General features: G+C 37.2%; 1 protein-coding gene across 2 annotated transcripts in view; it reads left to right on the top strand.

Moving 5' to 3' along the window:
- The window catches only part of LOC107081979 (zinc finger protein GLIS1-like), a 122,189-nt gene that overhangs the window by 43,864 nt on the left and 61,250 nt on the right, over positions 1 to 17,075 (top strand). For both annotated transcript variants that reach the window (XM_015370372.1, XM_015370371.1), the window contains exons 3-4: positions 12,657 to 12,849; positions 13,876 to 15,412. In XM_015370372.1, coding sequence (XP_015225858.1) covers positions 12,657 to 12,849; positions 13,876 to 15,412 — 1,730 coding nt within the window. The remainder of the gene's footprint in view (positions 1 to 12,656; positions 12,850 to 13,875; positions 15,413 to 17,075) is intronic.

Raw genomic sequence — 17,075 nt, 5'->3', positions numbered from 1 at the left:
TAAGTTTGAATGCTTGCAAATGTAGTACCATCCCACCCTGCTTGTACTGATGTGCTAAGCAGTTTTGCATGATAAGCTAAATTCAGCTTCCTTTCTTACATTTTAGGACAAGAATCTGAAAATGTATACATAGCATGATCTTTAGCCTGGTTTTTATTCCAGAAAGCTCTTTGACCAGTTTGTAGTTTGCAAACGTAGTCTTAAAACAGAATGCTCCATGACTTTATGCTCAATACAGCAGGAAAAAAAAAAATAATAATTCTAATCATTCCAGTCCTAATTTCTCTAAGCATATTTTTGCATATATATATATAAATCATTCTCTATGTATCATTCATTTTCTTAAAAATAAGACATGTCCTCCTTGGCATAGTTTGGAAGTTACTCATCAGTAAACACATTCCCAGATATATATTTGTAGTTTTTTTGAAAAATGCAAAACTTTGACAGTCTGGAAACAACTAATATATGTATAATCAAAATGAATGAATAGGCAGCTAGACTGTGTTTTATATTGCTGTTAAAAACATTAAGTAAGCAATAAGAATTTTTAAAATCTATATTTTTCTGACCTATATCTTTTGTTTCAGACTTTAAAACTTTTTCAAAGTCAATATACCTTGACATGGATAACTAGCCTAGCCTAATTCCAGTCTCTATTTTAAGTGATGATACCAATGTGAGTCAATATTAGTTTCTCATTAAGACCTATAATCATTAGCAGTCAAAAAAGATTTTCTACTGTATGTTCTAAATCAGGTTTCATTTCATATAGGTTTTTGTACATTTTGTGCATCCACTGACTTCAAATGAAAATAAACTATTCACAAGGACAATTAGCTGTGGTTCAGTGCAATAGTTTCTTACCACTGGTGCTTTTACACACCACAAATTAAGACGTGAAATGTCTAAAACATATCAAAGGTTCTAAGACAGGGAATCCTACCCTGGAAAGGTGTTTAAAAGAATAATCCTGCAAGCCTATTTCACCTATATTTCTTCTTTAGCCTAACAAGAAAATTCAATTTTGTCATGTGGCCAAACTTAAAATCATCTAATTCAAGTTACTGGAAGAGGTTGCTGTGCAGGCATACTGTGGCAAACATTTAATTGTTTGAGTTTTTAATGGCTCTTAGCTTTTAAAAAAACAAAACATAAATAATTTTTTATTCTCATTGCTGCAATGCATGGTATAATGTTAAAAGATGATCCCACTGACAGCCAAACAGGAATCTAAAGTTTGAGAAATCCACAGCCGTCATGCTCAGCAGCCCACCCCTAAAGACCAAATAGCAAATGTTTCATCTAAAAAAAAAAAGAAGGCTCCATCTTTCATCTGCTCTAGCATCCTTCACCTGTCGCTCCTGCTCCATGTCTCACATTTCACTTCAGCCTGTGATGCTCTCTCCACCTCTTGATCAAACCAAGCTCCAACTCAATGACATGTTCAGTCTTGAATTACCATCACACATCCAATATAAACTGAATTTACTTTTTGGTTCTCATCCAAACTACCATATATTAAGGAGCCTGTCGTTTCCTCCACCGTTACTGATTTTGTTCATGCAGAAAAGCCTTAAATCACCCGAGCGCTGGCTTTCCCCAGAAAAGAGGGAGGAATCGAAACCTTTAACAATCATTTAACACTCAGAAGGTGTCCTTATGATGGATCGCCTGAACACATTTGGTTTTGACATAAAATAAAACGACTTGCTATAAATACTATCATGTTAAACTTTACAAAAGAGTTTCACCTTTTGATTGATGGTATTTCCAACGCAACTAACAAAATATTGTCTACAAATGCAAAATAAATTCAGCTGTCTATTTTTCTATTGCTTCCATAGACTGCAATTGTAATACCTAGATGAATAAATAAATACTTATTTTTAAATCCTCTGAATTTCACTGGGTTGGGTGAATCTAATGTTGGAGACACTGACCATTCCATAAAACCTTTTTCATCTGCTGTCTCTAGTTTTTCGATATATTTCGATATATTTCAAATTGGGTTTATGGCACAAGATGCAACACTTTAAACATGCAGGGCAGTGGTTTCTGAGGACCAATGCTGAGAACACAGACCTGAGTTATAAATATGGTAAAGGTGTTGCATTCAAGATTGTAATGCATGCGAAGTGATGTCAGGAGTTGGATGAAGGCATCAATCTTATTTCTTCCTTTTGATCTTTAAAGATTTATTCAAGCATAGAAGCATAATCCGTGAATAGAAGTAAAAAAAAAGGTAGAAACATTTCGAATCGTCTCTGTTAAATGTGGCAAATATTGTGTTCAATTATGAAACACAGCTGTTAATGCCAGTGATCTTCAACCTTATTCAAGTGCCCTTTGCTCTGCTTTACTGATTATTCCTGAATATCAAGAAATTAAAAGAAAATATGGCTTCATGTGGGTATGTCTTGAAACCTTTATACAGAAATAAACTCGTACATAAATAGCAAATATAGAGCCAAAAAAAGAGGATGAGTTAAGAAAAAAAAAAGAACACGGAGAATTTGCAGAACAGAACAATTTTTATTGCTTAAAAACAGACGACTGAAAGCCGTCAGTTAACAGCTGTGAGTGAAACCAGCGGTGTTGCTGCAGTCCCAGGGCGACGGTGGACTGTTTGCGTAGCTCGTGCCTCCTCTCTGCTTCTTTGTGTTTCTGCTGTGAACTGTGGCAAGACAAATGCCGAGGGAATGTGCACTCAATAAGTGAGACGATGTTTGTTGAATTCTGAAGAACATGACCATGAAATTTTTTTTTGTTTTCTCCTCTTTTGTTATTTTTTTTAACCTTTTTCCTAAATTCAAAAACATTCCCTCCCTATCTTTGCTTAGTTTTTTTTTTTTCCTAAACTCACAGTGTCGCAACTCCTACATTTCCAGTTTGTGATTTTTTTTTTTCTTGTTTATGTTTGCACTTTGCTAAAACTCTCCACATATTTATCTTTAATTCATTTTTGTCCCTTAACCCTCTTTTCAAATGATTCTCCAAACTTTTCTTTATGTTTTCTTACCTAAATAGTGTTTGGGTTACTTGTTCAATAAAGACTCTCTCTGTGTGATAACACTGTGAATAATACTGTTAAGAGAAAATTAAATTTGTGAAATTGAGTTAAAAAATTTAAGCTGGTAACGTGTGGCCCCTGTCAGTATATGAATGTGTGGGGATATCGATTTACCATTCAAAGCATTTCAGCACACACAAACACTAGGCCTTTTCATCTTCATACACTTCTCTTTTTTTATTTCTTGCTAAAGAATAATCATTATTTTATTAAATTACCATTTTTATACAAATAAAAAGGTAACAAAATTCCTCTTAAAATTAACCTTTTAACCTGTTTTTGTCAGGCACCCATGTAATATCTGTAATTATTACCTTCAGATGTATCTGATCTATTTTTTCTCAAGATCTAACAATTCTATATTATAATAATAAAGTCATAATTTATAATTAATGAGACTCTAACAAAACACCGAATTGATCAACATTAAAACCTCAGCTATTTTATTGGTAGTTTTTGTGATGGAGCAGGGCAAAGCAATGCATAATTGTGAATCAATATAAAAATCATACATTATTTTATAAGTTATATTCAATGAAAAATTCTGAAAAGGCATATAATGCATCTGTGTTTAGGCCCCTTTACTCTGATACCTTGAAATAAAATTCAGTTCATCGAAATGCCTTCAGAAGACACTAAGTGAGTAAACGGAATCTGCATACAAGTTTATTTTGGTGTCAGTCCAGCTGGGTTGTAAGGGCTCTAAGGTTTATTAGAAAGCATTAGTGAACAAACTGAACAATGTGACTTCCAGACATGTCAGGAAGTCACATTGAGGAGTGTCCTTCTTCAGTCTATTAACTAAAAAAATGGAAAGAGCGCAGTATAAATGCAAACTTGCTACCTTATGGTCATTCATCAAAACAGACAAAGAAAAAAATCTTTGCCCAGAGAAGCAGCCATAGAGGCCAATAGAATCTTTAAGAGCTACACAGCTCAGGTGGGAGAATCTATTGACGGGAAAATTATTACTGTAGGAGTATTCTGAGGAAGTATTGAAGAATATGCCCTGAACACACAATAAAAAAAACAAAATGTCGATTTGCCCTGCATGTAAAATTATTGTTACAAAACTAACATTGAATATAAGCCTGAATAAACCATCCCCACATTTATACATTGCAGTGGTATGAAGCTGCCAGTATCTTTTTCTTCTGCTGCAGAAGTGAAGCTGTTCAGAGCTGACTGAAAGTTAAATAGAGCTGAAGACGGGGAAATCTTCAAGCTCAAGCTGTTAGAGCCAACAAAAGGCTTGGGACTTCATCTGAAGTTTACCTCAGCAGGATAACCACTGTAAATATACAGTCAGGGCTATAATAAAGTGCTGTAACTCATTGCATAATTATGTGTTAGAATTGCCCAGACCTCATTAGAAATAATATCATCAAGACTAACCCTTTGGTTCATACTCACTGCGTTCTGATTCATTCTTGCAAACTGCGCTGTACAGCAGTCGACACTTGATGTTTATAGGATTTGATAATGCATCACAACAGCAATGTCCCCCATTTTTGAATGTACTGCATCCAGTATACTCTTGTGCAGAGGTGTCAAGTAACTAAGTACAAATATTTCATTACTGTACTTAAGTACACTTTTTAGTTAACTATACTTTACTCCATTACTTTTTTTTCTTCCTACTTCTGACTTCTACTCATTACATATTCACACAAGTATCTGTACTTTCTATTCCTTACATTTTTAAAACAAACGTTACTCGTTACTCTTGGCTTCGGTTTTATGTTTATATTTATTTCTGTCATGTGCGCCATCTAATGCAGATCATTGGCACCATCCACATCTAGTGAAAACTAATGTAATTGGATGAGTCGNGCCATCCAATGCAGATCATTGGCGCCATCCACATCTAGTGAAAACTAGTGTAAGTGGATGAGTCATATAACACAAACCCTAATTGGTTAGCTATTTGTCAAATTTGTGCTGATGCCAAAGGAAATCATCAGAAGCAAGCAGGTGTTCTTCAAACTACAAACGTGAATTGTCTATGCCATTCTACAATGTCAGATTCAGAAAAAGATGTTGAAATGTCTGACAGGTCGGACACAGGCGAGAGCGTATCGGGAGATGGAGACCAATAAGACCTCCCTCATCCTTGGCCCGATCTCAAAAATGTTTTTGAAATAAAACTTGAAATTTTAATGTGGAAGCACTGAATATATTGTTTGTACGCCATGCACCTTTTCCTCATTTTGGCACCTTCTTTTGACTATTAAACCAATGTGACAAGTGAATTTATCCACTGTGAGATCAAGAAAGTCTACAATATATTACCATGCCTGTAAAAAATTCATAGAGATGCACCAGTTCAGTTTTTTCCGATCAAATCCGACAATGATATCGCTGCTGAGCATATCAGCTCAGGAGGCCAAGAGACTGAGAACATCAGCCTGACTGTAAAGAACAGAGGTGACCAAATTTTAGTGAGATGTTTGTGGAAAGATATCCAATAAATTTGTTTCATATCAAATCATCAAAAAACTATTATATAAAAATAAAAAAAAAGAGCATACAGGTTCAATATTCAGCCATGTGTAAACTCACTTATAATCATAAAAAAATTTAGATTTACTTTCAGGTAGTGAAAAGAAACTTGACTATGTATCGTTTTAGGCAGCATATGTAAATATCTGGTTTCAACTATACGAAGAAACAGCTGCTTTTCTCAGGTCTCCTCCTCAGCTCCTCAGTTTACTGTCATCCTGTGCTGATGCTCGCAGAAGGGAACGTGGTGCTTTAATTATACAGGAGAGAACGCAGAATGAGCAATTGATACCATGTGATGACATTTATGGAGCGGAAGATACCACTTTAGAAGTAACAGGGTATTATTAGCCATCATGTTAGGAACACTGTGTCTGTGTCTTGCCTTCTCTAAAATTGACTACATATTCTTTTCCAGGGTGGTTTTCACAGGACGCTGATCACAATAGAGTCCTTATTTGTGCCTTGTGCGTTTTAGCTGGGAATGCTCATCCACGGCTCTTTGTGACGATGAGCCAGCACATCTGTGTACAGTCTCCTTTTACTGAATGGAGCATTTGCCCCCGGTGATTTCGGCAATGTTCTGAATCCTCCTTTCGACATCCTTCTTTTTGCTGCTGCATCTCTGTTTTTCACACCCTTAAATACTTTTCCCTAATTAAGTTTGAATGCTTGCAAATGTAGTACCATCCCACCCTGCTTGTACTGATGTGCTAAGCAGTTTTGCATGATAAGCTAAATTCAGCTTCCTTTCTTACATTTTAGGACAAGAATCTGAAAATGTATACATAGCATGATCTTTAGCCTGGTTTTTATTCCAGAAAGCTCTTTGACCAGTTTGTAGTTTGCAAACGTAGTCTTAAAACAGAATGCTCCATGACTTTATGCTCAATACAGCAGGAAAAAAAAAAATAATAATTCTAATCATTCCAGTCCTAATTTCTCTAAGCATATTTTTGCATATATATATATAAATCATTCTCTATGTATCATTCATTTTCTTAAAAATAAGACATGTCCTCCTTGGCATAGTTTGGAAGTTACTCATCAGTAAACACATTCCCAGATATATATTTGTAGTTTTTTTGAAAAATGCAAAACTTTGACAGTCTGGAAACAACTAATATATGTATAATCAAAATGAATGAATAGGCAGCTAGACTGTGTTTTATATTGCTGTTAAAAACATTAAGTAAGCAATAAGAATTTTTAAAATCTATATTTTTCTGACCTATATCTTTTGTTTCAGACTTTAAAACTTTTTCAAAGTCAATATACCTTGACATGGATAACTAGCCTAGCCTAATTCCAGTCTCTATTTTAAGTGATGATACCAATGTGAGTCAATATTAGTTTCTCATTAAGACCTATAATCATTAGCAGTCAAAAAAGATTTTCTACTGTATGTTCTAAATCAGGTTTCATTTCATATAGGTTTTTGTACATTTTGTGCATCCACTGACTTCAAATGAAAATAAACTATTCACAAGGACAATTAGCTGTGGTTCAGTGCAATAGTTTCTTACCACTGGTGCTTTTACACACCACAAATTAAGACGTGAAATGTCTAAAACATATCAAAGGTTCTAAGACAGGGAATCCTACCCTGGAAAGGTGTTTAAAAGAATAATCCTGCAAGCCTATTTCACCTATATTTCTTCTTTAGCCTAACAAGAAAATTCAATTTTGTCATGTGGCCAAACTTAAAATCATCTAATTCAAGTTACTGGAAGAGGTTGCTGTGCAGGCATACTGTGGCAAACATTTAATTGTTTGAGTTTTTAATGGCTCTTAGCTTTTAAAAAAACAAAACATAAATAATTTTTTATTCTCATTGCTGCAATGCATGGTATAATGTTAAAAGATGATCCCACTGACAGCCAAACAGGAATCTAAAGTTTGAGAAATCCACAGCCGTCATGCTCAGCAGCCCACCCCTAAAGACCAAATAGCAAATGTTTCATCTAAAAAAAAAAAGAAGGCTCCATCTTTCATCTGCTCTAGCATCCTTCACCTGTCGCTCCTGCTCCATGTCTCACATTTCACTTCAGCCTGTGATGCTCCCTCCACCTCTTGATCAAACCAAGCTCCAACTCAATGACATGTTCAGTCTTGAATTACCATCACACATCCAATATAAACTGAATTTACTTTTTGGTTCTCATCCAAACTACCATATATTAAGGAGCCTGTCGTTTCCTCCACCGTTACTGATTTTGTTCATGCAGAAAAGCCTTAAATCACCCGAGCGCTGGCTTTCCCCAGAAAAGAGGGAGGAATCGAAACCTTTAACAATCATTTAACACTCAGAAGGTGTCCTTATGATGGATCGCCTGAACACATTTGGTTTTGACATAAAATAAAACGACTTGCTATAAATACTATCATGTTAAACTTTACAAAAGAGTTTCACCTTTTGATTGATGGTATTTCCAACGCAACTAACAAAATATTGTCTACAAATGCAAAATAAATTCAGCTGTCTATTTTTCTATTGCTTCCATAGACTGCAATTGTAATACCTAAATGAATAAATAAATACTTATTTTTAAATCCTCTGAATTTCACTGGGTTGGGTGAATCTAATGTTGGAGACACTGACCATTCCATAAAACCTTTTTCATCTGCTGTCTCTAGTTTTTCGATATATTTCGATATATTTCAAATTGGGTTTATGGCACAAGATGCAACACTTTAAACATGCAGGGCAGTGGTTTCTGAGGACCAATGCTGAGAACACAGACCTGAGTTATAAATATGGTAAAGGTGTTGCATTCAAGATTGTAATGCATGCGAAGTGATGTCAGGAGTTGGATGAAGGCATCAATCTTATTTCTTCCTTTTGATCTTTAAAGATTTATTCAAGCATAGAAGCATAATCCGTGAATAGAAGTAAAAAAAAAGGTAGAAACATTTCGAATCGTCTCTGTTAAATGTGGCAAATATTGTGTTCAATTATGAAACACAGCTGTTAATGCCAGTGATCTTCAACCTTATTCAAGTGCCCTTTGCTCTGCTTTACTGATTATTCCTGAATATCAAGAAATTAAAAGAAAATATGGCTTCATGTGGGTATGTCTTGAAACCTTTATACAGAAATAAACTCGTACATAAATAGCAAATATAGAGCCAAAAAAAGAGGATGAGTTAAGAAAAAAAAAAGAACACGGAGAATTTGCAGAACAGAACAATTTTTATTGCTTAAAAACAGACGACTGAAAGCCGTCAGTTAACAGCTGTGAGTGAAACCAGCGGTGTTGCTGCAGTCCCAGGGCGACGGTGGACTGTTTGCGTAGCTCGTGCCTCCTCTCTGCTTCTTTGTGTTTCTGCTGTGAACTGTGGCAAGACAAATGCCGAGGGAATGTGCACTCAATAAGTGAGACGATGTTTGTTGAATTCTGAAGAACATGACCATGAAATTTTTTTTTGTTTTCTCCTCTTTTGTTATTTTTTTTAACCTTTTTCCTAAATTCAAAAACATTCCCTCCCTATCTTTGCTTAGTTTTTTTTTTTTCCTAAACTCACAGTGTCGCAACTCCTACATTTCCAGTTTGTGATTTTTTTTTTTCTTGTTTATGTTTGCACTTTGCTAAAACTCTCCACATATTTATCTTTAATTCATTTTTGTCCCTTAACCCTCTTTTCAAATGATTCTCCAAACTTTTCTTTATGTTTTCTTACCTAAATAGTGTTTGGGTTACTTGTTCAATAAAGACTCTCTCTGTGTGATAACACTGTGAATAATACTGTTAAGAGAAAATTAAATTTGTGAAATTGAGTTAAAAAATTTAAGCTGGTAACGTGTGGCCCCTGTCAGTATATGAATGTGTGGGGATATCGATTTACCATTCAAAGCATTTCAGCACACACAAACACTAGGCCTTTTCATCTTCATACACTTCTCTTTTTTTATTTCTTGCTAAAGAATAATCATTATTTTATTAAATTACCATTTTTATACAAATAAAAAGGTAACAAAATTCCTCTTAAAATTAACCTTTTAACCTGTTTTTGTCAGGCACCCATGTAATATCTGTAATTATTACCTTCAGATGTATCTGATCTATTTTTTCTCAAGATCTAACAATTCTATATTATAATAATAAAGTCATAATTTATAATTAATGAGACTCTAACAAAACACCGAATTGATCAACATTAAAACCTCAGCTATTTTATTGGTAGTTTTTGTGATGGAGCAGGGCAAAGCAATGCATAATTGTGAATCAATATAAAAATCATACATTATTTTATAAGTTATATTCAATGAAAAATTCTGAAAAGGCATATAATGCATCTGTGTTTAGGCCCCTTTACTCTGATACCTTGAAATAAAATTCAGTTCATCGAAATGCCTTCAGAAGACACTAAGTGAGTAAACGGAATCTGCATACAAGTTTATTTTGGTGTCAGTCCAGCTGGGTTGTAAGGGCTCTAAGGTTTATTAGAAAGCATTAGTGAACAAACTGAACAATGTGACTTCCAGACATGTCAGGAAGTCACATTGAGGAGTGTCCTTCTTCAGTCTATTAACTAAAAAAATGGAAAGAGCGCAGTATAAATGCAAACTTGCTACCTTATGGTCATTCATCAAAACAGACAAAGAAAAAAATCTTTGCCCAGAGAAGCAGCCATAGAGGCCAATAGAATCTTTAAGAGCTACACAGCTCAGGTGGGAGAATCTATTGACGGGAAAATTATTACTGTAGGAGTATTCTGAGGAAGTATTGAAGAATATGCCCTGAACACACAATAAAAAAAACAAAATGTCGATTTGCCCTGCATGTAAAATTATTGTTACAAAACTAACATTGAATATAAGCCTGAATAAACCATCCCCACATTTATACATTGCAGTGGTATGAAGCTGCCAGTATCTTTTTCTTCTGCTGCAGAAGTGAAGCTGTTCAGAGCTGACTGAAAGTTAAATAGAGCTGAAGACGGGGAAATCTTCAAGCTCAAGCTGTTAGAGCCAACAAAAGGCTTGGGACTTCATCTGAAGTTTACCTCAGCAGGATAACCACTGTAAATATACAGTCAGGGCTATAATAAAGTGCTGTAACTCATTGCATAATTATGTGTTAGAATTGCCCAGACCTCATTAGAAATAATATCATCAAGACTAACCCTTTGGTTCATACTCACTGCGTTCTGATTCATTCTTGCAAACTGCGCTGTACAGCAGTCGACACTTGATGTTTATAGGATTTGATAATGCATCACAACAGCAATGTCCCCCATTTTTGAATGTACTGCATCCAGTATACTCTTGTGCAGAGGTGTCAAGTAACTAAGTACAAATATTTCATTACTGTACTTAAGTACACTTTTTAGTTAACTATACTTTACTCCATTACTTTTTTTTCTTCCTACTTCTGACTTCTACTCATTACATATTCACACAAGTATCTGTACTTTCTATTCCTTACATTTTTAAAACAAACGTTACTCATTACTCTTGGCTTCGGTTTTATGTTTATAAATATTGATTTCACGTAATGTGCGCCATCCAACGCAGATCATTGGCTCCATCCACATCTAGTGAAAACTAATGTAATTGGATGAGTCATATAACGCAAGCGCTCATTGGTTAGCTAAAGGAAATCATCAGAAGCAAGCAGGTGTTCTTCAAACTGTAAATGTGAATTGTCTATGCTATGCTACAATGTCGGATTCAGAAAAAGATGTTGAAATGTCTGACAGGTCGGACACAGGCGAGAGCGTATCGGGAGATGGAGACCAACAAGACCTCCCTCATCCTTGGCCTTTTTCGAAATAGTTGAAAAATTGAGCTTTCAATTCATATAGTGGCATCTGGCTCTGTTTTTTTTTTTCTTAAAGGTTACTTTATACTTTTATACTTTAAATAGTTTAGAGGTCAAGTTGATACTTCATCTTTTACCAGAGTGTTTTTAAACTGCAGTATCTATACTTCTACTTAAGCAACAAATGTGTGTACTTTTGACACCACTGCTCTTGATTGAGATTTGTTTCTCACTCATCGGGTTCCTAAGCATTTCCAAGATTTGCTCCATCATCCATCAAAAATAGATGCAATCCATAAATATGATCGAGGACTGAAAAAGGTTTCTGTCCTGCTGCAGCGCTATGGGGCTCATGTTAATTACCACATTAAATACAATGGCTTCTGTTGACAGAGTCTGTATGAACTTGTGGTTTATGATAAATGCTCACAGAAGAGCTATCGTGACATTGAGCTAAACTGCAACTATTAGTTGACATTTTAGTCTCTGTAAAGCTGATAAAAACACACCACAAACATTTTTAAGCACAGTTGTGGTAAAGGTCTCCATACAAGTCCAGACCCAATGCAATTAAGAAGTTGATGTTCTCTATCTCATCTGACTGAATTTGATCCACTTTACAAAGAAACATGTACAGGTTACTTTAGTCTGTTAGTACTGGTAGTGACTAAATTCAAATAAAGTCAACTATTTTTTACTGACACTGAAGTTGGAGTTATAATGTAAAAAAAAAATTAAATAAAATGCTTCAAGTGATATGGACAACTTTGCAAGACACTGAAGGCAAATAAGTCAACATTAATAAATTGTGCAACTGTTTTAGTGGTGGGATAACTTGTACAAACCCATTGTTTTTATACAAAATGAAGGTTTTGCCATTTGGAACAAACCCCCCTTAAATTACACCGGTGTTGACAGTAATGGATCTATCTGGCAAAATTCTTACAACTACCAGCTGCACTTTGCCAGGCAGCTCTTAATATATCACTCAATCTTACAGATGTGACAGCCAACAGTTATTCCTCAAGAGATCCTTCATAATGTAATAAGATTTCAACATGTCACTGAAGGCACAACCCCAAGTTTAAACTCATTGTTACTTCAGGAAAGCCAGAAAATGAGTGAGCAAGATCTACTAAGTCAGTATTTATTTTATTTTACAGAGACAGAGAGTTACTATTTTGCTTTTCTTAAATAAAACTGTGATGTCAGCACATTTGAGAGATGGATAGTGTCATTGTCTAAATGCTGAGCATATGCTCTGTTCACATGTAAAACAGCCTGTCTTGTTTTGATTGCTGTTGTTTTTGTTGTAGTAAATGGAGCCTACTGCTCAGAGAAAGATGAAAGCTCTGAGTTGGGCGATGCCGATGGCACCCTAATGCGCTGTGGGCAGAGCCTACCCCTGCCAGCGGGGGGCCTTTCACAAGGGCTCTACCCCCCAAGCCTTCACTGCAGCAGACCAGCACCTGAACTTCTTCTGCAGAATGGCCCTCACCATGAAAGCAGGTAAAACTGTCACTATTGTTTTTGATTTCTTCAGATAAAGTTGCAAATATATTGTCGTTTTAATGCTACAGCACTAATAATGTTATGATGATGATAATGTTAAATGGTGATGTAAACTACATCATGTAGACAGTGTAATTTATTGCTAAGTAAATCTATAATTAGTTTTGATTCAAAAGACATTGTAATGGCTGCTTTAACCCCGTTCTGTTATTTAAAATAAACCTTACGTGATGTTTTCTATATTATCTCTCAATATACTCTTTATAGCTAAATCCAAATTTGTTATTTTAAATAAAAGAATAAGGGGATCATATTTTTACTAATGAGAACAATGACATATTCTGCAGATTATTCTCTCCAGTTCTGGCTAGTGGTTGCTCATTTTCTTTTTCCTTCCTCAATAAATTCAGAGGAAGGGACAAAGATGATAGTTGAATGAGACAGACTGGAGAAAGGTGAGCTCTTCTCACATCACTCAGGGGCTTTGGACAAAATCCATAATGAGCCAGCTGACAGGAATGATTATGTCGGAGATCACAGCAACGCATGGGGAAATATGACCTGGGTTTCCCATTCAGAAGGGCAAAGATTCCCACCATAATACACAGTATTGTAAAGGGCGACCCTTTATAGGACGCAATTATGGCACCAAAACAGGTGACTCCTTATTTATCCCCAATGCAGGGTTGGGTTTAACCCCTTTGTGTCATCAAAGCCTGTCAGATGGACACACTAGCTAGTGGCCTCTCGGTCTCACAAGCCATCCTACCCTCCCCCGTCTCGCTTTCCTTAGTCTTAAATGCTCATTCATATCCTTTCACTACGAGAAGATCTATTTTCAATATGTCATAAAACAGAACTAGATCACAGGCAGCCTGTGCTTCTTAAATGACATCAGAACTTTGTATTTTCTCTTTAACTCTGCCATGAATCTGAGGTTCATTTGAAACATTTTTGATGAAAAAGAAAGATTCAATCTGCAGAAATGGAGCTGATGCAGCTCATATTTTCTCTCATTTACAGAAGCACTTCTGCCTTCCAGAGGGCCCTGCCTGGAGCCCCAGACAGCCTTGGCTGCAGTGCCAACATGGTTCACTCTTCTGCCCCTTACTCAATTAAACAGGAGAGCTCATCTGGACACAGAACCTCCAATGCCCGAGGCCTGCCACAGTCTGTGTTTCAGGCCTCTAGGGCAGGTCAAACTATGGAGGCATCAAGGGATGACATTGCAGCAGCCCTGCATATTAGCAGTAATGGAAATGGCGCATGCACAGTGAGCTGTGCAGGTAGTGCTGTGTCAGGAGATGCAGTGCAACCTTTTAATAATGGAGATGACTCCTCCCCGCTGGCTTTGTCCCCAACTAGCTCCCATCATTCAGCGCGGCTACTCAGCGCTAGCAGTGTGAAGAGGCGCTGCCTGTCCCTGGCCTCACAGTCCACTACCGCTGCTGGCACAGGCGGTGTCACCGCAACAAGTTCCCCATCAGCCATTGGCACTCCCTCCAAGGAAATCAATATCACTGCAGCTATCGGGTCCTCCACCCACATGTCGACAGTTGCATGCGTCAACGGGTTCCGAACTAACCTCTCACCCAGCAAGGCTAGTAGCGCCGGCTTCTCTTCGTCATCCTCCTCCTCGTCTTCTACATCCCCACCCTCTCTCACCTGCCAGCGGGAAGCCCCTCGGAGGCCCCCACGTCACAGCACCCCCCAGCAAGGAGCGCTACAGGAGAGCTGTCAGCTATCCTCACCTGCGACCTGCCTCTTGTCCCTGTCAGTCTCCTCCTCCTCATCTTCTTCTTCAGGGTCATTAGTGGAGCCAGAGACAGGCCTTGGGCAGAGCCTGGGGCTTTGTGAGGAGCAAGTCTCCATGCTACAGGGACTTGGGTCTGGAGGAACAGCTGAGGAAGGTGAAGAAAGAGGTTTGGACGGTTTGGGACTACTGATGAGTGGGACCTTTATGTCTGGAACTTTAACCTCCGGTTCCGAAGCTGGCTGCCTGTTGGATGATGGTCAAAGATGTGGGGCAGCTCTTAAGCAGGAACCTCTTGATGATTTCTCTCCAACTGGAGACGAAATCTTTCAGCATCATTATCACCACCATCATCACCTGAGAGGCCGCAGTGGGTACCATCGTCACTCTCACCACCCGTCCCGATCAGCCATGCCTCCTCCCTATCACCTGCACCAATATCCGGGCCCCACTCCCGGGGGGCACCTTCAGCACCAGAGCCAGCAGTCGGCACAAGCCTCCCCCCTCGGACTAAAACAAACTCCTGGACCCCCAACTGCGTCCAACACAACCTCAGAGCGGGAAGAAGTCAGAGGAGGAGAACAGACTGAAAAGCAGGTGTGTCGCTGGATCGACTGCAGCGCCGCTTATGAGCAGCAGGAGGAGCTTGTTAGGCACATTGAGAAAGTCCACATTGACCAGAGAAAAGGGGAGGACTTTACCTGTTTCTGGGCTGGCTGCATTCGGCGTTACAAGCCTTTCAATGCTCGCTACAAGCTGCTGATTCACATGAGGGTCCACTCTGGTGAGAAACCCAACAAGTGCATGGTAAGTTCATAAAAAAATCCCAACACATCTGGAAAAATAATGGTCAGACATATAACAATAATGTCTAAGATCAGTAAGTGTCCCCTTCCAGCTGTCAATTTAGGATACATTTTGTTGTTTATTTTTGTTTTTTAGGTGACAACATTTTTAGAGTCATATCCTTAACAGAGTTAATTGAGAAAATTTGTTTTACCCTTAAAAAGGGTTGCAGCAATTATGCAACTCCATAGTTTGCTTTTTTTGTTTTTGTTTTGGCAGAAATTAGTTTATTTGAGGAGTTTGGAGCTACAACTGTATTCTTATTAAAAAACTCTCCAGTAAAACATTTTTCTTTACACATACCACAAAAATATATATATATATATTTTCTACACAGATTGTGCAGGAGCAGCTCCACCTCATAAGAATAAATAGATTTGCGGTTTTATTTTTTTTACAGGTAGAGCTCCAGTGTCACGAGTGTTCTAACAGATAAACATCAAACTGTCATTTCCCCCCACGTCCTTTCACAAATGGAAAAATCCCCTCTATCCTAAGACTGGTTTTGTCCAAACATGCTATTAGTCCACAATTTGTGTAGGGTTGAAGCCACGTTTATTTTCACAAGTGCTCTGCTGTTTTTTTGGAGAAAGGATTCAAATAGTAAAAAGCCAACACATATGGAGAACATAACCAAACAATGCCCGCACTTGATCCTTTTAAATGGGAGCTTTAAATGTTTAGCTGTCCCACAAGTATTAAGTGAGTTGGCTTCAAATCCAAGCTAAACATGAGGAGAAATGCGGCAGTCTGCTTAAAGGGAGCCGCAGAGGGATGGTCTGCAATATTTGCACATCTTGCTCAATATCATGGTTTTGACTTAGAGCCCTTGTCAGAATCAGTTCTGTTCAAGTTAGGTTTGAACACTTCTGGAGTTTAACCTAAAAATATATCTTTATTGTCATTGTTTTAAAAAAGAAATACAGATGCACAGACAAGGCCATTTCTTGCCAATACAAATTCTTCGATTAGTTTCCTGTTGTTGAAGGTTTTCTGATAGAGGAAGCAGTTCTGAGCTTCAATGGAGTAAAGGAATAAGTTGATTTAGTTATTCTTACATAAAAACATGAATGATAAAATTCTGTTATTTCTTAATTTTTTTCCGCTCAAGAAATCTTTGGTTCAAAAGATAAAATCTATTTAAAAAAAATAGGATATAAAACATCATTGACATATATGTCTTGACTCAGTTTCATTTAGAAATATAAATACTGAGTGATACGAACAAATACAGTGATTATAAAACAGAAAGCATAGTAAAACATCAAAAACAAAATAAGAATGATTTTCTCTTAAGCCATTTGTGCTAAAATTGTTGAACTCTAACCTTAAAGAAGATAAAACTAATGATTTATTAAACCCTCAGTTTTTGCTAAGGATGAAGGTGAGGTGGGAAATTCCGTACTTCCCCGCTGCTCCCTTTGTCAACGTAAAAGCATATTTAGATGATGCTTATCAAACCCATTAAAACAACTGTTTTCAGCGTGACCACATTGGTTAGAGCAGCAGTCTCTGAATTTAACTGGTTTTGGAGGTTCCCAGTTCCTGTTGCAAAGACTTAGTCGATTTCTAGGCCCCGACCTAAAAGAAGTCTCATGGTGTGACCCTAATAAAGCTGTTTTTT

This window comes from Cyprinodon variegatus, unplaced genomic scaffold, assembly GCF_000732505.1.
Source record: "Cyprinodon variegatus isolate N-32 unplaced genomic scaffold, C_variegatus-1.0 Scaffold45, whole genome shotgun sequence".
Taxonomy (NCBI): domain Eukaryota; kingdom Metazoa; phylum Chordata; class Actinopteri; order Cyprinodontiformes; family Cyprinodontidae; genus Cyprinodon; species Cyprinodon variegatus.
The sequence above is the reverse complement of the archived record's forward strand: the minus strand, read 5'-3'. Positions and strand labels throughout refer to the sequence as shown.